The 23,929-nt window shown below is 45.9% G+C and overlaps 3 protein-coding genes and 1 pseudogene across 5 annotated transcripts; 2 read left to right on the top strand and 2 right to left on the bottom strand.

Annotated features, from left to right (window-relative positions):
• The first annotated feature begins 3,430 nt into the window (after nt 1–3,430).
• On the top strand, nt 3,431–4,528 carry LOC109731652 (anaphase-promoting complex subunit 5-like; annotated as a pseudogene).
• Nucleotides 4,529–5,993: 1,465 nt separating this feature from the next.
• LOC109731630 (protein neprosin-like) lies at nt 5,994–8,724 on the top strand. 2 transcript variants are annotated; one of them, XM_020290802.4, is made up of 6 exons: nt 5,994–6,150; nt 6,227–6,313; nt 6,614–6,796; nt 7,629–7,841; nt 7,951–8,097; nt 8,206–8,724. In XM_020290802.4, exons 1-6 carry the CDS (start codon nt 6,007–6,009, stop codon nt 8,575–8,577), a joined length of 1,146 nt encoding a protein of 381 aa, XP_020146391.1. In that variant the 5' UTR covers nt 5,994–6,006; the 3' UTR covers nt 8,578–8,724. The 2 variants fall into 2 exon arrangements, with proteins under 2 accessions (XP_020146391.1, XP_040248902.1); XM_040392968.3 differs by lacking the exon at nt 6,614–6,796.
• A 2,419-nt stretch (nt 8,725–11,143) lies between these two features.
• On the bottom strand, nt 11,144–12,723 carry LOC109731631 (uncharacterized). Its single transcript, XM_020290803.2, has 3 exons — nt 12,333–12,723; nt 11,793–12,235; nt 11,144–11,709 (listed from the first exon to the last, which is right to left on the bottom strand). Exons 1-3 carry the CDS (start codon nt 12,673–12,675, stop codon nt 11,347–11,349), a joined length of 1,149 nt encoding a protein of 382 aa, XP_020146392.1. The 5' UTR covers nt 12,676–12,723; the 3' UTR covers nt 11,144–11,346.
• A 9,001-nt stretch (nt 12,724–21,724) lies between these two features.
• On the bottom strand, nt 21,725–23,283 carry LOC141025431 (serine/threonine-protein phosphatase 7 long form homolog). 2 transcript variants are annotated; one of them, XR_012186892.1, is made up of 4 exons: nt 23,195–23,283; nt 22,857–23,108; nt 21,982–22,777; nt 21,725–21,906 (listed from the first exon to the last, which is right to left on the bottom strand). XR_012186892.1 is itself a non-coding variant. In XM_073500709.1 (3 exons), exons 1-3 carry the CDS (start codon nt 23,270–23,272, stop codon nt 22,553–22,555), a joined length of 555 nt encoding a protein of 184 aa, XP_073356810.1. In that variant the 5' UTR covers nt 23,273–23,283; the 3' UTR covers nt 21,725–22,552. The 2 variants fall into 2 exon arrangements, 1 of the variants encoding a protein (XP_073356810.1); XM_073500709.1 differs by having other exon boundaries at nt 21,725–22,777.
• Nucleotides 23,284–23,929: the final 646 nt, after the last annotated feature.

Raw genomic sequence — 23,929 nt, 5'->3', positions numbered from 1 at the left:
AGCACCACACTTAAGTTAATAAACTAAATTTAGGACTCACACGTATCCTAGATTATGGAGGCCAACAAGGGGAAGGAGTGTCTTCTTGTGCCCTATTGTCCCATATAAGTCACTATCTAGCCATGATATGCTTTCACAGATTTCCATTATGCTTGCACGTACCAAGGTTAATTTGAGGATAATTAGTTTGTTGAAGTGTTTATGCAGAGAACATTGCATCCTCGTCATTATAACTTCAAAATCTGCCTCTACTTATTTCTTGGATTCGACGAGGCGCCAGAAGAAAGATTACACCCACATCAAAAAGCTTCTGGACGAAGATCTATTCGAATATATCTTCAAGGGAGGAAACATCAAAAGGGAATGTCGAAAATCATGGAAAAAATTGCCTGATACGGTTCGGCCACTACCGACATTTGTTGCATATAGCAACCAGAAAAAGTGTGATAGGTGGCTACTACGTTATCCATCACATTAATGAGTACATACAGGAGTGTGACAACTTTGTAAAGCAATCCAGCGCCATCGCATGGAGGAAGAGAATATAGCAACTCTCACAAGGAGATTGCATAAATGAGTTCAGATGCATCCAACTAAAGTTTGCGAACATAATCAACCAGGGCGTCATCCGCACCAACGGGGTGTTCAATGGTGATGCAGCAAGTCCGGAGGAGGTACTCGGTCGCTTAACGTGACAGAGCCACCATGCTACTGTTGACCCCGCTAGTCTTTCGAAGTGCAAGTACCAGAACGACCCTTACGCCAAGCAAAAGGAGAGTGACAATGGTAGGGTTCTTGAGTACTGGGTTACAATGTCATTGTACGTTAACACTCTTCCAAACATTTCAAGCTATCAATCATCTTAATTATTCGTTGACATGGTTGTTGTTGTGTGTTAATTAATTAACGTTCTTACTTTTGTCTTCAAAATTCATACTTCTATATTGATAAACAATTATAACACAAACGTCTATATTGATAATCATAGTCGCTGTCATTACTAGACGTTGGTGTACTGGATTGCCGAAAGCTAATAATCTAAATGAGCAGTTTCCGCACTTGCAAAAAGTGAATTTTTTGTGCGAGAGTCCCACATTGGATTGTTTTACTTGTTATAATCTCTTTAATGAACCGAACTCATGCCAACACAAAATTTACCATGTGGACAGCCTCTCCTTAGGTTTATGAGTGGGAATAATTAGTTAAGAAACCTGGCAAAATGAGATCGGAATGGGCGACCTGAAGTAATACACACAAATTATCACGGTGGCAGATGGAAGCCTGATGATATAACAGTAGTCATCAGTTTTGACAGTACCCAAATATCACAAAAAGTTCAGGCACATACTACCATAATGGCATAATGTAAAATGCCACTTACGAAGTCTCAGAGTTACATATATAGTTGATGCCATTCCACACTGAATGCACAATTTACAGATGCTGCCATTTCCACGCAAATTTTCCAGACAGAAAGGTATAAAAAGACCTTATAATACCTAACTACAACCTGAGACGTATGGATACAAGGAAACGCTAGTGAGTTTGTAAATGATCAAATACAGTTATTAATAGACAAATTCACGATCCATCGAATTCCCCCTTTCTTAGAAACAACATTACAAGTAGACACCAGCAAGTGAAACCTTTTCTTGAAACTGCACGTCCCAATCTGATAAACGAGCTGGAGCCTTGTGTAACTCCAGCCAGCGGCAGAGCTACGTTGAGGCCAGGGGGGCCACTGCCCCCTACCCTTGGGATATTCTCTGAAGAATTTTTTTTCTGTAGCGGGAAACTAGAACCCGTATTCAAAGAAGTACAAAAGTGAAATAGAATTTCAGATGCCTATGGAACCGTCAAAGGAAACCTCAAAACGAAACTAGGATTCTTTAGTCCCTTGAGTTCGTTCCCCTTGATTAAGCTCATAAGAATTGAGACAACTGAATAAAGCTTACCGGGGTCTGCATGTGAACTCGGCGCTGGCTCCTAGCAGCAGAGAACCGTCCTGGGCAATCCCGGCAGCACAGGAAGAAGACCCCCATGACAATGGGCGAAACCGAGTATTTAACCAAAAACTACCACATTTCACGGAAACGTGACAGAAAACTATCACTTTACGATTTTGTGCGGAAAACTACCACTTTTGTCTTAATCCGTGGCAAAAAACTACCAAGTCTCGAAACCGGTCGCTTCGCCCGCGCTAAGCACCAAACTGACCAGCCGGTCCCACGTTACAGGTGCCACGGTGGCCAACCGACGCCCGCCGCGCGTTAACGGCGCGTCCGCGGTCGGAAACGGCGGCTGTCGGTTTGCGTTGAATGCACCAAAACATGGGACCGGCCATTTGATGCTGATCCTCTGACGACGCCGTTTCCGACGGCGGACGCGCCGTTAACGGCGGTTGGCCACGGTGGCACCTGAAACTTGGGACCGGCTGGTCAGTTTGGTGCTTAGCACGGGTAAAGCGACAGGCTTCGAGACTTGGTAGTTTTTTGCCACGGATTAGGACAAAAGTGGTAGTTTTCCACACAAAATCGTAAAGTGGTAGTTTTCTGTCACGTTTTCATGAAATGTGATAGTTTTTGGTTAAATAGTCGGCGAAACCACTGCCTGTGCCACCACAATGCCGAGTACAACGGCTTGCACGGTACGTGACTTTTGGAAGATCTCCATCCATGTGTTGTGTTCCGGGGACTGTCCATGTATCTGACTCTAGCAGATTGATGTGCGTTGGACCGCCAGAGTTGTGCTATACTATAGCACCCGCTACCAGCGGTCGGGTGGCTCACGCGCCCCTCTCACAGGCAAGAAGGGGATGATACTGCGACGTCATAGTGAAAGATCAAACTAAATCGACGACTGCATTATCAAGGCATTGAGATGACGGTGGGCATGCCCCATGAGAAGCGATCAACCCAGGAACTTATAATTTTCATTTTTAATGCTATTGTCCAGAAAACATTTTTCTTGCTTTTACTGAACACCCTGTAAAATCCCTCGGAAACAATATGTTCATCAACATTAAAGTGGCGATTCGCATGGATAAATTAACGCCTCGGAACAAACTCCTTTGAAAGTTGATCTCTCGTAAGATTGTCGCATGCCGGCAGGGGGTGTCACGTGTCAGATGTGATATTGGCCACCACTTCCAAGCAGTCTGAAACAATACACAGCGAGTCGAGATGAAGATCCGTAGCCAAATCCATATATAGCCTGCTTGCACGCTTGAGCTTCCAGTGTCGCAGGATCGACGAGCCCCTCGAGGTCACCGTCAGCTTTGAAAGGTCAAGCGCAAGAGCAAGCAAAACCCTCGTCTCGGGCGAAGTCATCGTGGTCGTCGTCGGCGGCGCCATGAACGTGTTCGCGGGGGGTGGCCGAGGCGCCGGCGAGGGACGACGTGGGGGCGCTGCTGGAGCTGACGCCGCACAAGATGGCGGTGTGCCACCTCGTGCAGGTCTTGGCGCCGCCGGCCCCCTTCCAGTCCGTCGCCCACCACAACCGCCTCAGCCTCTTCCTCTTCTCCCTCACCCGCGTACGTTCCTCTCGGTCCTACGCTCGTGCCCCCTTTCACTCTCGTCCATGTTGGTCTAAATATTCTTGGAAAAAGTTATATTCCCCTAATACTTGAATTTCCTTTGTGCAGGCAGCAGCAGTGGTGAATTCTCTTTTCACTACATGCTACAAGTACAACATGCAAGCAGAGAATGCAGCTGTTCTTTTATTACTTGCGGAAATACATAAAGTAAGACAAATCATTTTTGTTGAGACTGGAACCTAATAAGTATTGAAATGTCATGCAGAGAGAACTAATATTTTCGCTCCCTCTCCCACAGAAGTCCGACAACGCAGTCCTTGGACTCCCTTACGCGTTAGCCAGCCAATCGTTCTGCAAATCATTTAATTTGGATCTGCTTGAAGCTTCAGCCACACTTACTCTCGCTGAACTGTGGCTAGCTCTTGGATCAAGCCATTTAAAGAGGGCCCTAGGTCTTGTTTATCAAAGCCTTCCTATGATTCTCGTCCATGGCAGTCTTGAGCTGCGTGCACAATCTCAGATAGTCTTAGCAAAATGTCATTTAACTGATCCATAATTTTCAGGTATTGAACCGGATGATGGTTTCCTATCCTGTGCTTCTTAGTTTACACTCCGTTGTTTGATCGACCTTTCGTTATTATGACAGTTTTTGAAGATGCTCGTGCTGTTCTCAACCCACTAAATCAAGCGGCTGAAGACGTGCAGGTTTTAGAGGTGAGCTGATGGTTCCATCTCAAACATTCTTCCTGAACCATGAGAAATTACCGGGATCGAGTTCAAAATGCATGAAAAGGACCTAACATCTCCACACAAATGAAAATCTATTGTGATATGCAGTACCACGAGATGGCGGCAGAGGTGTATTATCTCAAGGCAATGACATATAACCACCTGGGAAAGGAAGGCAAGAGGGAGGAAGCCGCAGCTTGTTTCAAGGAGCACGTTACTGCCCTCGAGAACCTGTGCGACAAGGAGGATTCACTTGCTTACTGATGTTGCACAGTTAATTCATAGACTCCTTGGAAAGCTGTGATGGACAAGAAACAGAATGTAACTCCAGTTTCTGTTTGAAGTGCTCTTCTATTTTTGCTTTCTTTATGCTATCTGCGATTGACAGCACCTCTAATAGATACGGGACACACTATATTTCCATGTTGAGATACTGACCCAAACTGGTTTCGACTCGTCTCGTTTGCATGCAAGCGAATCTTATTCTCCGACATGCTTCTCGTCCTTACATTTCTGGAGTTCGCTGTTGTGCTACGAGATCATCCTCTCTCCTATGCAGACCAACTGGGCAATCTTATTTTAGAATCTTAATTGACCTGCTGAGCCGATGAGGTGTTATTTCAGTGTTGTAATGGAGCTGCGAGCTAAAAGTACAGTGTACCCTTAATGCTAGCCATGGCCGCCATATGACAAACATTGTTAAGATATCTATAACCATGCCTCCCCCCCTCGTAATATTTTTCAGTGGCATCATGGACAAACTCAACAAGATAACCATCACTCAAAGCATTCTTTTCATGATCCTCATATATTTCTGTGTATACATGTGTCCCCATATATTTAAATATCATTAATTACCATGGTAAAAATCTCCAATGCGTAGGGTCTATCTAATATTTTAACAGTGGTTTCTAGTGTATAGGTAAATATACTTATAGAAACTTCTAGAGTATGAATTGAACATTGGTATCACAACTTTTGTTTAGTGATAAGTTGACAACATGTGTATGTTTTATTTGGAATTTAAATACATCACTTATAATAATCACTGAGTAACATAAAAAAAACAATGTGAATTTTATTTTCATGTGTACATAGAATTTGATTATTGATATGCCATATACAAGAGTTGTTCCTAGTCTCTCACAATCAAATTAAACTCACCTCATAACCAGATTAGTTTGTTTTATACTTCTAAAAAAATCTTGAACTGATGGTGTTGATCGGGGAATAAAGCCGATGGTATAAAATATTTCAAGACCAAATGATTGAAAGAAAATGTGAGTTCGCCATCAAACCTCACACTTTCAGGTAGTATGAAAAATTAACCTTCTCATTTATATTTAGCATATCTTTTGGTGGCAATAAATTAATCATGTTAACACTTTCAGTACCAAACTTGGAACTTGTGAAGATTTTCCTATGCATCAAACACATCACATCATTTATATGGCATTAACACCGTATATTTTGTACAAAAGAAAAGGATCGATGATCATATCTTAGGGAAATTAATGGCATATTTTCCAACACAAATTATCATAGTGCAATTAATGCTATAATTTTCTAGAGGTGATATATCTTAGTGCAACTAATATATGATATCTTTTGTACACGTACAATGAACTAATTCCTTATGATATATCTTATAACTATTTGCAACATTAAATGTGCGGTACGCTCAGATGCATATAAATATGGTGGTACAGGAATTCGAAAACCAACAATTCCAGGTTTTAACAATGAAAGGAACACAAGCCATTAGTGTGACTCTTCTCATGTCATTTCTTGTTCTAGCGACCAGAGGAAAAGATGTGAGATATAGAAGGCAAGAGGAAGACAGTACCCAGATTCTCACTTATCAAGGAGTTAATAAAACCATTCAAGTATGACTAATTAACCTTATCATGTATATTTAGCACTTATTTTGGTGACTAACAAGCAAAGGAAACCTCAAAATAGATGGAAGACGGGGACGTCTATGACTGCATCGATGTGTATAAGCAACCGGCTTTTAACCACCCATTGTTAAAAGACCATAAAATCCAGGTAAATTAATTTCATAAAAATATGACATACATCCATGAATTGCTCAGTATATTATCAGTTCATAATTAAGTCCACAAATGTTGCTTTTGTGTGATCTACTCCCTTCTTGTTTCAACAATCTTTCTGGATATGCTTTTTCACATTACAAAATTTGGACTATTGAAAGTGAACTAAAGTAACAACCTTTTCACGTAGTATAAGCTATGTCAACGATGAATAAAACTACAACATGTTTTGTGCGTATCGTCTGATGCATTTATAATATTTTGTAACATGGTGGTTGATTTTATTTTCAAACAGATGAAACCAAATTCTTTCCCTGTTTGGATGGATACCCAAACATTTCCTTCGGATTCTTTTTCGCAAGTGCAACCATCTATCATCAAGTGCCCAATAGGAACAATTCCAATACTGCGTAGTAATGGAAGTAGCACCATAGCAACACACAATATTGATGGGCTCAAAAACGATATGCAATGGGAGGTGAGTTTTTGTATAAGTTACAAAATGAATTTGTTATCATAGTTTGATGGGATTTTTTGATAGGGTTGATTGTGCCAATTGGCGTATAATTGTTGCATTTATGATGCATATCAAATGTACAATGTTGGATTAAAGATGTACCATAGACTCTATAAATAATCTGATTAAATTCCAAGAAAGTACTCTGAGAAACAAAATCATATTTGGATGGTAACAATTAATTTTCCATCGAGGGTCACAATAATGAACGGTTTAGATTCATCAAGTTATTATGGACAATGAGTTTTTTTGGGCAATTTTATAGTGAATGAAGGGCCTCGTACTCCACAACATTTGAGTAGTTAGGAATGATTTTTTTGCCTTCAGATTTCTACGTCAACTAAATAAGTTATGTATGAGCATGATTTTAGTTGTACATGAAGGAATTCCAATTTCATTACCAAGTTTTAGTAACACTCTCTTGGAGAGTTCCATATATACTAGTCCCAAATTCTTAGTTTTTAGCATTAAGTTGTTTTCATTGATTGTTACTCTTTCCTTCCCAAAATGTGAATGACCACGCATCTTAAGATTGAAGTTGTATTGACAACGTGGCAATATGAAACGAAAGTGATAACATTTAAAATGCATTTGAATATGAATAACGTAATATGATTTATGTGTGTCACGTAACTTAGAACTTCTTAGCTTAATTAGTGGTCCAATTAAAAATTCTGATGGGTTTGGCGCCTTACATTTTTCATAACGTTAATTACATGTGATATCCTATCAAGTTTATCTATACATAGTATTCATTCTTCACATTTGCAGATGTTACTTTTATTTCTTGCAGAGGGCGGGACTCAGATACATTGGTGATTTATTTGGGGCGCGTGCTCTAATAAATGTTTGGGAGCCAAAGGTTAATAAAGGTAGCCAGGATTATAGCTCACTTTGGATAGATATTGAAAATGGAGGGGGACAACACACAGATCGGATGGGCGCTGGTCTTCGGGTATCTCCAACATTGAGTGGTGATGCTTTTTCTAGATTTCATGTTGCTTGGGTACGTAATTGGATACATGCTATTATTGGCTATATATTTGTATGATAAGAAATTAATAATGTATGTTGATATTTTGGTTTTGTTTTTGGCCTTGGAACAAACTTCACAGTACGATGGCTATTCAAAGAAGTCATGCGTTGACTTCAGGTGTCCGGGATATGTGCAAGTCCACCACAATGTTGGTCCTGGAACAAGAATACAACCATCCTCTGTCTATGGTGGATTACAGAAAGTAGTAGACATTCAAATATTCAAGGTATTATGTTATTCTTAAAATTTGCGATTTCTCAAGCACCTTGTACGAATTAACTAATTAGTTTAATTACGGGCATATAACTAACTAATTAATATTGAATTATTTTAGGAGCCGACATCAGGCCATTGGTGGGTGAGTGTGAATAAAATGCCAATTGGATATTGGCCGGGCGGACTATTCGAATTCATTAGATACAAGGGTGATTTCGCGTTCTGGGGCGGGCAGGTTGAGGGGCCGACTGCCGCATCAAACTCTCTGCAGATGGGCAGCGGGCATTTTGCTTCGGAAGGATTCGGAAAAGTGGCGTTCATAGAAGGCATCGATATTGCTGATCATAAGGGCAGGTTTGTGACCCCGGATAAATCCCGAGTGGAGCATGGGTCGAGCGATCATTCCAGATACACCGCCGGTGGATTTGAAGTTAGCAAGTATATCGGTATGCGTATCTTCTATGGTGGACCAGGCTCCATGAGGGCATGATCTGATGATAGTAGTAATATATGCATGGTCTCGACAAAGTTAATAAAAGAGGCACCATATATGCAAAGTGGTGTTGCAGCATTATGTAATGTATGTCCGTGTATCATCAACTTGCGTTCATGATATGCCCTGATGATTTTTGTTTCTTGTTTCTTTTGCCGCGAGGGAGTGTAAATGTCACGCCACGATAGGCGATACAAGTTGAAAGAAGAAGAAAAACATGACGCGATGTTGAGTTCACACAAAAGCCATGCGCAAATCAAACGGTGGTGGTTTAGTCATTAGATTAAAATCGAACGGTGATCCTTCTTTCTTCTTCCTCCGACTTTCTTCGTCCTTCAACCGTTCCTTCTCTCAATAAAGAGGTAAATGCGCCGGTGGTACATGAAGTTGCACAACATGTGCAGTTTGGTGTCACAAGTTGAAAAATACGGAAAACTGGTGTCAGAACTTGTCTCAAGGTGCATATACGTTTCATTCTCGTATGTAGCTGTGTATGCCGCTTCCGTGGCGTGACATGACGGCGCCAGGCTCGCCGTCAGTGACGAGGTGGAGCTGGAGCGATGGTTTTTTGCAGAACACCCCTAAATTAATAACATTTTTTGTAAAATGCCCTGGCCCGTCAAAAAACAATACAAAGGGAAAGTTTATATGAAAAATAGTGCCGACACAGGTTCAAACCAGAGACCTCTCACTACAAGCATGGTCCTAGTTCAATTTTCTTGTCCATCTAAGATAAGTAGGTTTATTGTTCTATACACCAACATGCACCCGGCTTAAATGGGTTGCAGTTACTGCAGCCCATTCACCGTATGTTAGTTATTTTTCTTTTTGCAAGAGTATAAATCTTAATCACAGTAATAGATAGAGTTAAAATGTTCATGTTCATATATTTTTGACAGTTTCATAAACAAGTCTTCATATATTTAATAAAAACTATCAACACCATGTTTTTAATATATTTAACAAAAAAATATACACGTATTATTTTAGAAGTATCATATAACTAAAAAATATTAAGTCTTTTCATTTGAAGCGGCCTGGGGATTTACAAGACTCGTATTTATCTTCCCATTAGTATATAATTATTTTATAATGTCTAAGAATGTATAAATATTTTCACAAACACAAAAAAAACATGTGATTTAAAAAAACAACATCAAAATTTCTTATATTCTATATGAATTAAAAATTTAACACTTTCCAAAATTATATGAACATTTATTCAAATATAATATTTTACTCATATTTTATTAAATATGTGTTTACTATTTAAAATTATACAGATTATTTTAGTTCATAAATATTATTTAATTTATATTTTGTTTTTCAGGAAATACGTAATATTTTGTATAGTTACATGAACATTCTTTTAAATAAGTTATTTTTTCTTCGTATTAATTATAACACAAAAAAATTATGTTTTTAATTTTTTACTCTGATTATAATTTACATATTTTCACCAAATTATAAAAGGAAGAAATAACATATTTTCATCAAACTATAGGTCATTAAGCTTCGTTATCATATGTGGAGAACAAAACTCAAACTTGTCTTGTGGCTAGAACAGCCGGCCTTGTAAGACAAGGAGCCAGTTTCAAACTCAGTCTGCGCTATTTTTCATATTAATTTTCCCTTCGTACTATTTCCTAAATGGGCCCTTGTCTCTAGCATAGAGACATGTAGTGGCATTTCATGGGGTTTAAACAAGATTTGTTATTAAATTCAGTGGTGTTTCTGCAAAAATGTGTCCCTCGAGCTCAGCCCACTCACCGACAATGGGCCTAGCGCCACCCTGTCATGCCATGCAAACGGCGTATACGGCTAAGTGAACCGTATATGCACGTTGAGACAAGTTCCGGCACCAGTTTTCCGTATCTATCAACTTGTGGCACCAAGCTGCACATGTTATGCAACTTCATCTATCACGAGTGCATTTACCTCCTCAATAAATCGTACTACTAGTACATAGTAACAAATAACAAATTCCATCAACTCATTAGGGCATGTACAACGCCGGTGCTTAGGCCGAGCGCTAGGATCAAATTCCTGGCCGTTAGGTGTGATTCCCGGCCAAGTTAAGGAAATTAGCTAGCGTCGATGCCAGGGAAGTCCTCGGGCGCACCGGCTTTTTCGTCGTAGGATCAGCCAATCTCTATATTCTTTTCTAACTGGCCGGCGATTTGGGATCAGATTGCGGGAGTTACATTTAGGATTAGATTGCTACCCAGGCGGGCATGCAACATCTACACCCGGTAAACTGGCCGGCGATTGGCAACCTGAAGGAATGGATGTCCATTAGCTGGCACAATGCACCAAAGGAAAAGAAAAAAGGCACTATATCGATGATCCATCTGGTCGCCTGGGAGATATGGAAGGAGCGTAATAGACGTGTTTTTCAACAGCAAGATATGATGACCACCCAATAGTTAGAGAGGGGACTAATTTGTGGAATATGGCAGGCGCCAAAATCCCATTTGATCCGGGCTGATTGTTTTCTCTTCTTCCTTTTTAGCGCCAGGCCTTCTCTGTTGCTTGGTTTTTGCTTGTATTCTTCCCTTGCTAATCAACGAATTTGGTAGATCTCCTACCAACATTCAAAAAAATGCGGGCGCTCCAGAGAAAAATATTTTATTTAATTCCTGCTAGCGCCCACCTAAGCGCTGAGCATTGGAGATGCCCTTACTCATATGTAGCTATCGTGACACGATGAGACCACCGAAAGACCGGGCCGCGCGTATATCCATCGTCGGCGTCGGTGGTTTGGTTCTACCGGAGCCGCGACTCGTCCTTGTGGCGGGAGACGAGCTTGGCGGTGTCACGCCACCGGGACACCTCGCGCTCCTTGTCCCGCAGCTTCCTCTGCGCGCGCTGCAGCTCCGTCTCCAGCTCCGCGATCCGCTGCTCGTGCCGCGACTGCAGGAGCTCGTGCAGCCTCCGCTCCAGCACCCGCGCCGGCACGCCGCCGGGGCACGGCTTGCTCTCTTCGTCCTCCTCGTCAGTGTATTCCTCCCCCTCCTCCTCGCTATCTTCACGTTCCTTGCATTCTATTGCCGCGTCGTCGAGTACACCGTCGATGCCGACGCAAGCAGGGGAGCCGCTCTCCGAGGAGATGTCGCTCTTCACGGTGGACTGCAAAATCAACCGGAATCAGTTCAGCACAGAACCGTCAAATTGGCACAGAGCGAGGCAGTGGCGACACGGGTGCACGGTACCTCGAGCTGGTGATCTCGCCGCAGGGCCACGCATTCCTCCTCATCGTCGTCGTCGGAATCGAGCTGCAGGCGCGTCAGTTCAGCCTCGAGCTCTGCTTCCATTTGATCCATGGCTGCGGCGGCATTTCCAACGCCAGCATCGCCGCAGGCCGAGGCGGCATCGCGCGAACCACGGGACAACGAGGCGTCCTCGCCGCCGCCGGCATCGGCGAAGACGATGCGTTCCTTCACGACGCTGGCACCATCGCCGACATGGTCGTCGTCAGACAAGTCGGAGCGGCTGCTGCCACGCGCCTCCGCCCGGACGTCCATCACCAGCCGCTCCATCTGGGCGCGCAGCTCCGCCATCCTGCTCAGCTCCGCCGCGCCCCTGGACAGCAGCAGCACCAGGCCCGCGCCCAGCCCGAGGCTCGCCGCCGACACCTCCGGCGCCGCCTTCATCCCTGCGCAAGCGAAACGATTAACCACGCCACGCCGTTGGCCCTCACCATCAAACGCCGATCACAATTAACTCAGCCAGTTCGCGTAATCATCACGTACCCTGCATGGAACTCCGAGGCGACTCGCGAACCTCTGTTTCTAGCTTGCTCGCCACCACGACCTTTGGAGCAGCCACCTCCTCCTCTATGGCGTCCTCCTTGGCAGCCGCTCCGGCGCCGCTGGAGCAGTAGCGGGGGATGCGCACGCGGCAGCGGAACCCGCCGCCGCCCCTGCCGAGGATGCGCGACAGCAAGGACCGCGGTGAGCGGCATTCTCGCCGAATCCTGCTGGCGCCGGCAGCATTGGTGAGGAGGGTGCCGACGGTGGCTGGCGAGGAAGGCGGCGAGGCCGAGAGGCGCGGCTGCAGCGGCAGCGCTTGTGCCGTGCTCGTCTGCATTGCCATTAGCGACCGAGACTCGGAATGGCGCGGCAATGGTGAGGGGATTCGAGGAATGTTGGAGGATTTCATGGGGTTGATGGAGGCGCGCGTATTTATAGGGAGGCGGAAATGGTGGGGAGTGAGGGGTTTAAGTGGGCGTTAAACCTTCTATGTCCTTTGACCAACCACCCTTCATTTTCCCCTTGATTGAAGTAACGCTGTCTATTTCAGGTGACTGAGGATAGAGAGAGTACTAACGTTTGTCCAAATCTTTTCGATAATTCTCAGTTGTTTGAATGTTTGAATCTCTATATTTAAAATTGTACTCTTTGAGTTTGAAGTCACCTCGATGACAAGTTTGTGCAGTTCCGCTTTGTAAAGGTTGAGAGTTAATACACATACTAAAATATTTGACTTGTTTAAAAAAATTCAGACAACCAATAAATGAACACCGCTACTGATTTTCTACGTCCGAAGCAGAATTTTTGCGAAATTGGGGTGTTTCTCGTGTCCAATTTCAATACCAATGAAATTAATAAAAACCCATGGTGTAGCAATAGTTGATTGGAGCGGAGCTATAACGTGCATCTAATAGGTGGCTTACAAATTAGAATTGTGTGACATTTGGCTAGCCGGCAATGTTGTCGAGCAAGCCTTGTTTAACACTTTAAGGATTATTCTAATTCATTCATGAATAAGTTGCTGCCCAAGTAAATCGAGAATCCATTTTGTAGAAACCGAATGGCCCATCAAAAAAGAATTTTACACGAGACGTGCTACCTTCTAGCGTCTAGAACTCTAGATTACAAAAAAAATGACTGTTATGATTCTTCGGCTTTGGACATTGTCTAGTGCGAGATGATGATCCAAGGCATCCATGAACAAGCCAGTGTTGATGGAATTGTGTCTTCCAGCAATGGCATGGAGCTGACTCAAGCGTTTTTGCATGTTAGCTCAGTTGGGGAGGTGCCCCTCTTGGTTTCCTATCCAGAGATAGACAACGCCTGGTGACCCTCTTAGCTTGAAGACTTCTGAGTCCGATGAGTCGTTTGATGACATTAGCGAGCCGCAAGGTCCTACAACCTCTAGCTTGCTGGATGAGTTCATTTTTTTAGGGGTGTTGGATGAGTTCTTGAGCAGCTTTAGTCGCACTATGTCATGTTCCTTGCTCGATGCACCGGTTCATGTGCAGATTGGAGGGGCCACTAATTATGCCGAAAGGAGTATTGGACATTTGGACATACGAATAACAAAAACTGCAACATCCGGACTTCCAAACGTGTTGAATTTGGACAGGCTGAGACTTGAGGGGATTTGCCCAAAGGCACGGCCTAAAAAAAAGTCACGACAAGGATGTGCAGGAGAAGATAAAATCTGATCTGCATATGTACAACAGGCGCTCACGCCGATGGCGATACACGCAGTTGGTGCCTTGGTAGACATAATTGTTTGATCGAGTTTGTCATAAGGTTAGGCGCGAGTACACGTGAGCAAGTCGCAATTTTTTCTAAGAGAAGAAACCGAATAGCTCATCCATGAAGAATTTTTTTACACAGACATGATACAGCATCTGGATCATAAAATAATACTCGCTCCGTCCGAAAAAGATTGTCCCTCAAATAAATGCATCTAGCAGCAAGTTAGTGCTAGATACATCCATTTAAAACACAAGCTTTTTCGGACGGAGGGAGTATGAGTGAGTCCGACACCAAAACAAAATTACATTGGAGATGTTGCTGCACAATGTCATGAATCTCCGGCCAGGAGCTTGTCGATCGCGACGTATCGGCAACGATACCCACCGCTGCGTTTCAAAAGCATTTGGCACGTATGCATGCCTCCATCAGTGGTACAGGATGGACCGACGGTAGGTCTCCCCTTCAATTCGTGGACGCGCACACCCACCTCGAATGCACATTTACAAAGTCCCAGCTAACCTCTCTCGTGGCCGGTCCAGCGAGCCGACCCCTTTCGAATTCCCAACCCCGCTGGCTCGCTCGAATCGGTCGATCGGTTCGTACGCCGTTTTTGGTGCGCGATCCGTATGAAAATGATGGGGTCGCAGCGCAGGAGCAATGAGTGCGGCACGGTGGTGGTAGCTGGGTGCTGGCTAGTCCACGCCCGACCGTCGCGGGGGACTCGTGACTCGTGACTGGTGACCACCTTATAAGTCGGCGCCTCGTCCGGTTCACGGGGTGGGTCGGTCTGGTCCGGGAGTCGCCCGCCAATCCCCAATCACGTACGGAATCGGGAATCTGTCGGTCGTCCCCTGTCCTACTGGAAATTCCGTCCTACTCGTGCCGCGCTATATATCTGTCTCTCTCTTTCAGCGGCAAATTTGACAATTTTGACCTCGAAACGAAATAAATTCACAGAATGAATTGGGTGCGAAACTATTTCACATCCCTAACCCTTTTGTGTAGCGCCCGCCACGCCGTCGCCACACCCTACGGTGCAGCGCCTAGCTCCGCGGCGTTGCACCTCTGTCCACCGTGGCAGCCCACGGGCCCGCACCCAGCCGTGCAACGCCTCCGAGCTAGGCGCTGCATCTGTAATGTGCAGCGCCTAGCCGCTAGGCGTTGCACGTGTAATGTGCAGCGCCTAGCGGCTAGGCGCTGCACTGTGACTTATCCAGCCACTTGGCTGGCCCCCCTCCCCCCCCCCACCACACACTCTCTCACTCTCTCCCCGAGCTTTGCCCCCTCTCCCACTCCCCCCCCCCCCTCTCAAATCTTCTTCCAAATCTTGCAAATTTGAAGAATTTGTCCGTGGATTTCGAAGTCAAACCCTCCCTCAAGGTAATAATCTCCGATCCCCTTGTTTTGATCGAAGTAAAGTTCTCCCATTGCTCATTTGTTGGTAGTTTGGGGAAACCCTAGTTTAGTTTGGATCTAGAGATTTGCATGGAGATGTGAGATGTTTGTTTGCCAATTTCTATGATTAGGCTTTGTTAGTATGCTAGGGTTATTCTTATGGGTGTTCTTATGTTGGTGCTAGGGTTAGGTTTAGGGCTAGGGTTATGGTTAGGGTTAGGTTTAGGGTTAGGGTTATGGTTAGGGTTGTTGTTTCATATATATATTAGGGTTTGTATTCGGTGTTAATCCATGGATTAGTACTCATGGAAGCAATGTTACCTTGTGTTCATTGCTTATAGGGATGGGAAGAACATGTGTGTTTGTTCATCATGGGGACAAAGACGCCTTTTTGAAAGGCAATAAAGAACCGGACCCGGATGAGCTTGACATTGTGTTTGATAGTAGTCCTAGCTATGCGGAGCTCTTGCAACAAGTTAGGAAAGATTTGAATTGGATGGACCCTAGTGATATCATTGAGTTGGAGGGAAGGCATAATGTTGGTTTTGGAATGCACATCCGTTGGAAGACAATGCGTGTAAACTCGGAGCAACGTTGGGTTGCATACAAGGAGACGGTGGCCGAATCACTAGACAAGGCTCTTGAGTTATTTGCAACGAAGAAGGTTGAGTCAAGTTTGCATTTGGACTTGAACCGGAACCCTTCCCCTTTGGTTGCTAGTAGCCCCCCACCCTTGAAGCAAGATGAAATTGTTGAACCTCTTTGACCCAAGAAGTGAGGCCAACATTGAGCCCGTGTAGAAACAACCAAGATGAATCTTTGCAAGAGGACAACGATGAGTATGCGGACGATGACAATGAAGTTGATCTCCATGACAACAATGTGGGTGATCTCGACAAATATCATTTGCAAGAGACAATGGACCATTCCATCCCTTTTTCCCGTGCATATGCATCGGACTCGGATGACGATGGTCCCGATGAACAAGTTGATGCGGAGGGGTTCACGGTGAAGGAGGCCGAAGCTTTCGAGAAGGTATTTGGTCGGGATCATCGGACTACATTGTTCAAGGATGTTAGTCTCGCGGATGAAGCCGTGGTAGATGGTGGCCAATGTGTAGCTCTTGGGGTTAGGCCAAGCTCTCACCGTGATTTGGTAGACGACAAGAACCGGATTGCTAAAGGTTCTAAGTTCGACAGCTTGTTGGATTTGAAGATGTGGCTCGACAACTACTCGGTTACGCATTATCGTCCACACAAGGTGGTGCACTCGGACGTCAATGTGCGCTACACGGTTGCATGTGCATGTGAAGATGAAAAGGAGGTCCAACTTGGACTTACAAGAGGCCGTGGTGGTGGTAGAGGTCGTGGAAAGGAGGTCCAACAAGGAGTGGCAAGACGCCGTGGCGGTTGTCCGTGGATTGTGCGTGCAAGACCATGGAAAGGAGGTCCTACTTGGCATGTAGTGAGTTGTGTGCCAACTCACATGTGCCAAGGCAAAAGGGTGGATGGCAAGATTGTGTCCCAAGACCACAAACAACTCACGTCCGAGTTGATCGCTTACAGGCTCTCGAACTCAATATCCACACTTCCAACAATGAGCGTCCAACATGTCATTGACCTTGTGAAAGCCATCTTTCATTACCAGGTGAAATACGGCAAGGCATGGAAGGCGAAGCAAGCCGCATTTAAGATGTTGTATGGTACATGGGAGGAAGCATACAACCGAATCCCTAGGTTGTTGTTAGCCATGGCCGCGACAAACCCGGGCATGGTTCATGTGGTCGAGCCTCATGGGCACCAAACAACGGTTCATGAAGGAAGGAAAGTCAGAGTATTTGGCCGTGCTTTTTGGGCGTTCGAGCAATGTGTGAGGGCTTTCGAATATTGTAGGCCGGTCATCGCAATTGATGGCACGTTCTTGACCGGACAATACAAGGGCACCTTGTTGGTTGCGATAGCAAGTGATGCCAATAACCGGGTGTTGCCATTGGCATTTGCTTTGGTTGAGGTGGAAAACAATGACAACTGGGAGTGGTTTCTGCATCTTTTGAGGACGAAGGTGTTACCCGCTCAAAGGGAAATTTGTGTCATATCGGATCGGAATCAAGGAATTCTTAACGCCGTGGAGATTGACATTCCCGGGCATGCTCCGTTGCACCATCGATGGTGCATGAGGCACTTTTGTTCGAACTTCTATAGGGCATGTGGCCTTAAGGAGTTGGCCGATGATCTTCAAGATTGTTGTCTCGCTTTCTCCGATAAGCGCTTCGCCACTTTGTACAACAAATTGCTCGCACACAAAAAACTTGATCCCGGGGGTCAAGAGTTTCTCAATAGGCACATTCAATACCGGAACAAGTGGGCACGTGCTTTTGATGAAGATGGCCGGAGATACGGTCAAATGACAAGCAATATGGCCGAATGCTTCAATACGGTGCTCAAAGGTGCACGTGGATTACCCGTGACGGCAATAGTTCAATACACATTTGACAAGATGAATGCGTACTTTGTAAAGTACTCGATGGAAACCGATGCACAGATAGCGGGTGAGAACCCACGGAAGTACAAGTACAAGTTCCCACCCAAAGTTGATGAATGGTTGCTATTTCAATCACGGAAGGCGGACTCAGAAGAAGCTATATTATATGACAATGAGGAGTGGAAGTACGAAGTGAAAGAGCCAGGAGGAACCACAAACGATGGCCGGCAACATGGAGGTCGGGCTTTCAAGGTGTCGTTAACACAATGTGATTGCACTTGCGGGAGGCCATTGTTGCTTCATCTCCCATGCTCACATTTGTATGCCGCCGGCCGCGTTAGGAATGTGGACATCAATCACCCACGCACCGTGAGGGAGTCCCAGTTCTCAATCATGACGGTCAAGAAAACATGGGTCCCCGCTTTCACCCATACTTTGACCAATCACAATGGCCGGAGTATCATGGAGTTCAACTATGGCCGGATCCGGAGTTGAAGGTTGTTAAACGGGGTAGACGTAAGACAAAGCGTCTTAGAGGCGACATGGACGGATGGGGCCATGGTGGGCGCCGCGAAGCGGGCAACGACCAATTCCAAGAGCCTCGTGAGAGCTCCCGTTGTGGGGAGTGCAAAGGTCATGGCCACAACAAAAGAAAATGTACGAAACCAAGGAAAAGGTCCAAGAAAAATGATGCAAGCACAAGCCAACATGGAGCTACACAAGGGAGCCAACCAAGTGGTAGCCAACCTAGTGGTCGCCAACCTAGTGGTCGCCAACCTAGTGGTAGCCAACCAAGTGGTAGCCAACAAGTGCGAAGCCAACCAAGTGGTAGCCAACCTAGTGGTAGCCAACAAGTGCCAAGGCAACCAAGTGGTACCCGACAAGTGCCTAGCCAACCAAGTGTTAGCCAACCTAGTGGTAGCCAACAAGTGCCAAGGCAACCAAGTGGTAGCCAACAAGTGCCTAGCCAACCAAGAGGTCGGCAACTTGGACTTACAAGAGGCCGTGGTGGTGGTAGAGGTGGTGGTGGTGGTCTCGGCCGTGGTGGTGGAAGAGCTCGACGTGGTGGTAATGGCCGTGGTGATGGTCTCGGCCTTGGTGATGGTCTTGGCCTTGGTGGTGGACTTGGCCGTGGTGATGGACAAGCGCAAGTTTGTTATAGAGGAATGTTTGGATACCTAGATGGACCGTTTCCGTATGTTCCTCACTTACTATAATGTATCATATGTTCTTGTTTTTCCATATGTTCTTCTTTTTCATATTTGCTTCCATTTGTTCTTATTGTCCTTACTAACCATTATGTTCCACTCATTGTAGGTATGGCGGCTTCCCAACCCAACAAACCAACGATGAAGGAGGATGGCGAAGATGAGATGGCCGGATGGTGGGAGAAGGCGGCGAAGAAGCTTAGAGAGGAGGATGCAGCCAAGCTAAAGAAGAAGAAGGAAGAGGAGCTTGAGAAGGAGAGGAAGCGAAAACAGAGTGCGGCAAATGCGATGCGCGCTAGGGAGCAAGCGTTGATGAGGCAAGTTGAGGAGGCACAGAAGAAGCGTCAACAGGATTTTGAAGAAAGAACCATGAAGCTTTGGGCAATTGCAGCTGAAAAAGAAGAGAGGGACAAGCAGATATTCATGGAGAGGGTGGTTAAGGAGGCTCACCTCATAAGAAAAAGGGAGGAGGAAGAGGAAGAAGAGAGGAAGAAGAAGAAGGGAAAGGGGCCTTCCTCTACGCAATAGAGCTATGTCTCCTCTTCGATTTGCTTGTGAACTACTATGTCTCCTCTTCGATTTGGTTGTGAACTACTATGTGCCGTGAACTACTATGTCTCCTCCTCGATTTGGTTGTAAGAACTACTATGTGCGGTGAACTACTATGTGTCCTCCTTGATTTGGTTGTACGAACTACCATGTGTCGTGAAGTAGTATGTGTTATGAACTACTATGTGTCGTGAAGTACTTGGACGCTGCAATCTACCATGTGGCGCCTAGCTGCTGTTGCTCTCTGGATAGCTAAAAAATTCACTAAGTCCAAGTCCAAGTGCCTCAAACTGTAAAGTACCTTCTGTTCTGGCTGCATAGCTACAGACCAGTGCAGCACCTAGCTAGGAGGCGCCACACTGTATAGTGCAGCGCCTGCGGGCTAGGCGCTGCACTCTATAGTGTGGCGCCTCCTAGCTAGGCGCTGCACAAACACTTAGCGATATTTTTGCCTGAAACTGGAGGCATACCTTCTGTTGGTTGCTGGATACCTACTGACATGTGCAGCGCCTAGCCCGGAGGCGCCACACTCTATAGTGCAGCGCCTGCGAGCTAGGCGTTGCACTGTAGAGTGCGGCGCCTCCAAGCTAGGCGCTGCATATGTCTGTACCTATCCAGAAAAGCAACAGAAGTTTGGCTAGTTACAGACATGTGTAGCGCCTAGCCCGGAGGCGCCACACTCTATAGTGCAGCGCCTGCGAGCTAGGCATTGCACCGTAGAGTGCGGCGCCTCCAAACTAGGCGCTGCATATGTCTGTACCTATCCAGAAAAGCAACAGAAGTTTGGCTAGTTACAGACATGTGCAGCGCCTAGCCCGGAGGCGCCACACTCTATAGTGCAGCGCCTGCGAGCTAGGCGTTGCACTGTAGAGTGCGGCGCCTCCAAGCTAGGCGCTGCATATGTCTGTACCTATCCAGAAAAGCAACAGAAGTTTGGCTAGTTACAGACATATGCAGCGCCTAGCTTGGAGGCGCCACACTCTATAGTGCAGCGCCTGCGAGCTAGGCGTTGCACTGTAGAGTGCGGCGCCTCCATGCTAGGCGCTGCATATGTCTGTACCTATTCAGAAAAGCAACAGAAGTTTGGCTAGTTACAGACATATGCAGCGCCTAGCTTGGAGGCGCCACACTCTATAGTGCAGCGCCTGCGAGCTAGGCGTTGCACTGTAGAGTGCGGCGCCTCCGTGCTAGGCGCTGCATATGTCTGTAGCTATCCAGAAAGCAACAGAAGTTTGGCTAGTTACAGACATATGCAGCGCCTAGCACGGAGGCGCCACACACTATAGTGCAGCGCCTGCGTGCTAGGCGTTGCACTGTAGAGTGCGGCGCCTCCGTGCTAGGCGCTGCACAAACACTTAGCAATTTTTTTGCCTGAAACTAGAGGCCTACCTACTGTGCCTCCTCCCCCCCTCTACTGGGTCTTTTTCAGCCACAGTTCAACAACTAGTATAACAAACATTCAGGTACGACATCATTTCTCCAAGTATAACAATTAGTATAAGAAACAAAGGGTTCACAAAAGACTTCATTTCATAGAAATGACCATCACAATAAGTTCCAGTTTACCATAGAGCTACCACCACTCCAAGTTCAACGACATAAAAGGTACGACCACTCCAAGTTCAACGACATAACAAATCGCACTCGAAGTTCAACATTATAAAAAAACTAAGATGACTAGTGCTTTCCACGCTTGCTGGGTCCTCCCCCCCTCTTGACGCTTATCTTCTTCACCTTCCTAGGAAGAGGAACCCGCTCCAGCTCCGGCTCCGCCTCCGGTTCGACATCGTCATCCAAATAGTCATCCAAAGCCGCCATCCGCGAGGTGCCGACCGTCCTTTTGCCTCTTTGGGTGAAGTCTTCAGGTGTGTACTTGTTGATTCCCCTCCTAGGCTTCAACTCGTATGCAGACCGAGCCCAGTACGTCCCCAAGGTCGTATCATCAGCAACCTATGCATCAACAAAAGATATGGAAAGACCGTGTGTGAGGATATAGTTAGCAATGCATCAACAAATGGATATATATCGTCATGCCATACCTCTTGGGTGACCCCACCCACATCCTCATCCGTGAAAGGTTCACCATGGCTCTGCCCCGAAGCGGGATCTGATGGTGTCGCCGACCTAGACCGTTCTGGTGATACATACTCGGGGTCACGACAACCGAAAAGGTTTGATAGCCGCCTTAACTTTTGGCCCTGGCGCTGCAACATGTACAAGTGAATGAGACATGGAACGTACCAACAAATGTTAAGTGCTAGTTTGAAGGAGATGTGAACCTTAATGAATTCTCGAAGTGCACCTTCCCCATCGCTTTTGCCAGCCGGGGTTGTTTCCAGAATAGTCTCGGTCTCGTCAGCTGCTTTCTTGATCTAGGCACGCTATGAACAGAAACGGTATCAAAGTGTTAGGCAAGCGAAGATGTGAAAAGTGCGAATGGAAAAGCAAAAAGGGCTAACCACAAAGTTCATCATTGGAGCTGAAGGGATCACCGAGTTGCCTTTCCTGACTAATGCGTTGTACTGGTGCTGGGCTACCTCATCAAAAACGGTGGGTTCTTCCAGAATCTCCTCAGCATACGCCGGCTGGCATACCTCCACGCGGGTACTTGCAAGAAACCATGCGAGATAGTTGTTGAACGCGATCGGGAAGTGCTCACGAAGCTAGGCTCGTTTTCCAGCCCTTGCTTGCTCCACACTAAGAGCGAACTGCACGACATACTTCCTGTGATGGCTGGCCCAATCCTTGATCTTCCGCTGCTTTTTCCTATCCAACCTGCAAGTTAGAAACAAGATATTAGCATCATCGAAACCGTCGAGAAGCTGCTAAGTGCTCAAGGTTAATTATATCTTACGCGTGTAGCAACTTGTCCGTGTCCTCCCACTCCGGCGGGTGTGGCTGGAACAAACCAAACTGGCGGAACACCCGATGTGGCAGGTGAAGCTCAACCGCCCAGTTGCATATCAGTGGGCACCGCATATGCCAGAGATCCCTATCCCTAATGCACATCGGATTAAGCCTGAACTCTATAGGGTTACCAAAACTCTCTCCTTTTCCATACGGCTCCCATTCCACCTGCAAAATGGGATTGAATGCAAAATTGATATCGAGTGAAGATACAAGCATGATAATCACTTATGCAAGGTCGGTTCACCTGCTCAGGCGTGATCGCGTCCAGCTCGCTCTTGTACAACTTGTACATTACAGAGGGATCATCCGTCGTCTCATTTAACACATCCCACTTGTAAGCCCAAGTGGGGAGCCGTAGTGGGTCGTCTTTATCGTCCCAATCCTCGTACTTCACGGTCTTAGGTCGTCCAACCGGCAAACGCTCCCAGCTCCATATGGAAAGTGCGAGCAGACAACCACCAATACCTCCAGTGTGCCTACAACTGGCATCGTCCAACTTCACATAAAAAAGAACATGGTAAAATTTGCCGCAAGAGCGCATTGATAATGTATCAATGAAGTGAAAAGGAAACAACTTCATACCTGTCGATACAAGTAAGCTAGTGTCGCCGAACCCCAACTCCATTTGCTATCGAAGACGGTCAACGCCTTCAGCCACATCCATGGAGCATTCTTGCTTGTGCCATCAGCAAACATTGTCCTCGATACCACGTACCACATGTAGACATGAGCATAAGTCTTCACCATGTCCTCATTAGCATCATCGGAGCAATGAGCGAAGTTCGATGATATCCACGTGAAAGTAGCGCCCGCTGCGACTCTTTCCTTCTTCTTATCTTCCCTTTCTGGCTCCCGAGGCTCCGGAGGAACCATACCGATAAGGGCTTGCATCTGCGCGCGCCACCCTTCAGAATCGGTGTTCATACATAAAGGATTGCCATCGATAGGAAGACCGGTGATCATAGCGATATCCTGCAGCGTCACGGTCATCTCCCCGGTCCGAAGATGGAAAATGTGTGTCTCCGGCCTCCAATGATCAATAAGCGCGGTGAGTGCTGCAGCATTGTTGGGTGGCGTCGACCGGCGGACCAACTCAATGAAAGGGAGAAGTCCTGCCTCCCTAACATAAGGTGTGTACCGCTCATCATAGCTCATCCCTCCAAGGCTGATCCCGTGAGACCGAAGCTTCAGAGGTGCAAGCTCCTACAAACAAACAAATCATAACATTACATATGGGGCATTTGTGTTTGAACAAACATACGAAATTCATAACACCGGCCACTTTCAGTATTACCCGCTGCTGCACCGACATAGCGT

The sequence above is a fragment of the Aegilops tauschii genome, chromosome 6 (assembly GCF_002575655.3).
Source record: "Aegilops tauschii subsp. strangulata cultivar AL8/78 chromosome 6, Aet v6.0, whole genome shotgun sequence".
Classification (NCBI taxonomy): domain Eukaryota; kingdom Viridiplantae; phylum Streptophyta; class Magnoliopsida; order Poales; family Poaceae; genus Aegilops; species Aegilops tauschii.
This window is presented reverse-complemented; position numbering and strand designations above follow the sequence as displayed.

Bases quoted from the DNA above. Each gene is read 5' to 3' on its own strand.
- LOC109731630 (XM_020290802.4), top strand. From the start codon at position 6,007: ATGAAAGGAACACAAGCCATTAGTGTGACTCTTCTCATGTCATTTCTT. The intron at 6,151-6,226 runs GTATGACTAATT...ACCTCAAAATAG, and splicing joins GAGTTAATAAAACCATTCAA to ATGGAAGACGGGGACGTCTA. The intron at 7,842-7,950 runs GTACGTAATTGG...CAAACTTCACAG, and splicing joins CTAGATTTCATGTTGCTTGG to TACGATGGCTATTCAAAGAA.
- LOC109731631 (XM_020290803.2), bottom strand. From the start codon at position 12,675: ATGGCAATGCAGACGAGCACGGCACAAGCGCTGCCGCTGCAGCCGCGC. The intron at 12,236-12,332 runs GTACGTGATGAT...TCGCTTGCGCAG, and splicing joins GCCTCGGAGTTCCATGCAGG to GGATGAAGGCGGCGCCGGAG. The intron at 11,710-11,792 runs GTACCGTGCACC...TTGATTTTGCAG, and splicing joins GGCGAGATCACCAGCTCGAG to TCCACCGTGAAGAGCGACAT.
- LOC141025431 (XM_073500709.1), bottom strand. From the start codon at position 23,272: ATGTGGCTGAAGGCGTTGACCGTCTTCGATAGCAAATGGAGTTGGGGT. The intron at 23,109-23,194 runs GTATGAAGTTGT...TTTTATGTGAAG, and splicing joins TAGCTTACTTGTATCGACAG to TTGGACGATGCCAGTTGTAG. The intron at 22,778-22,856 runs GTGAACCGACCT...CCCATTTTGCAG, and splicing joins ACGCGATCACGCCTGAGCAG to GTGGAATGGGAGCCGTATGG.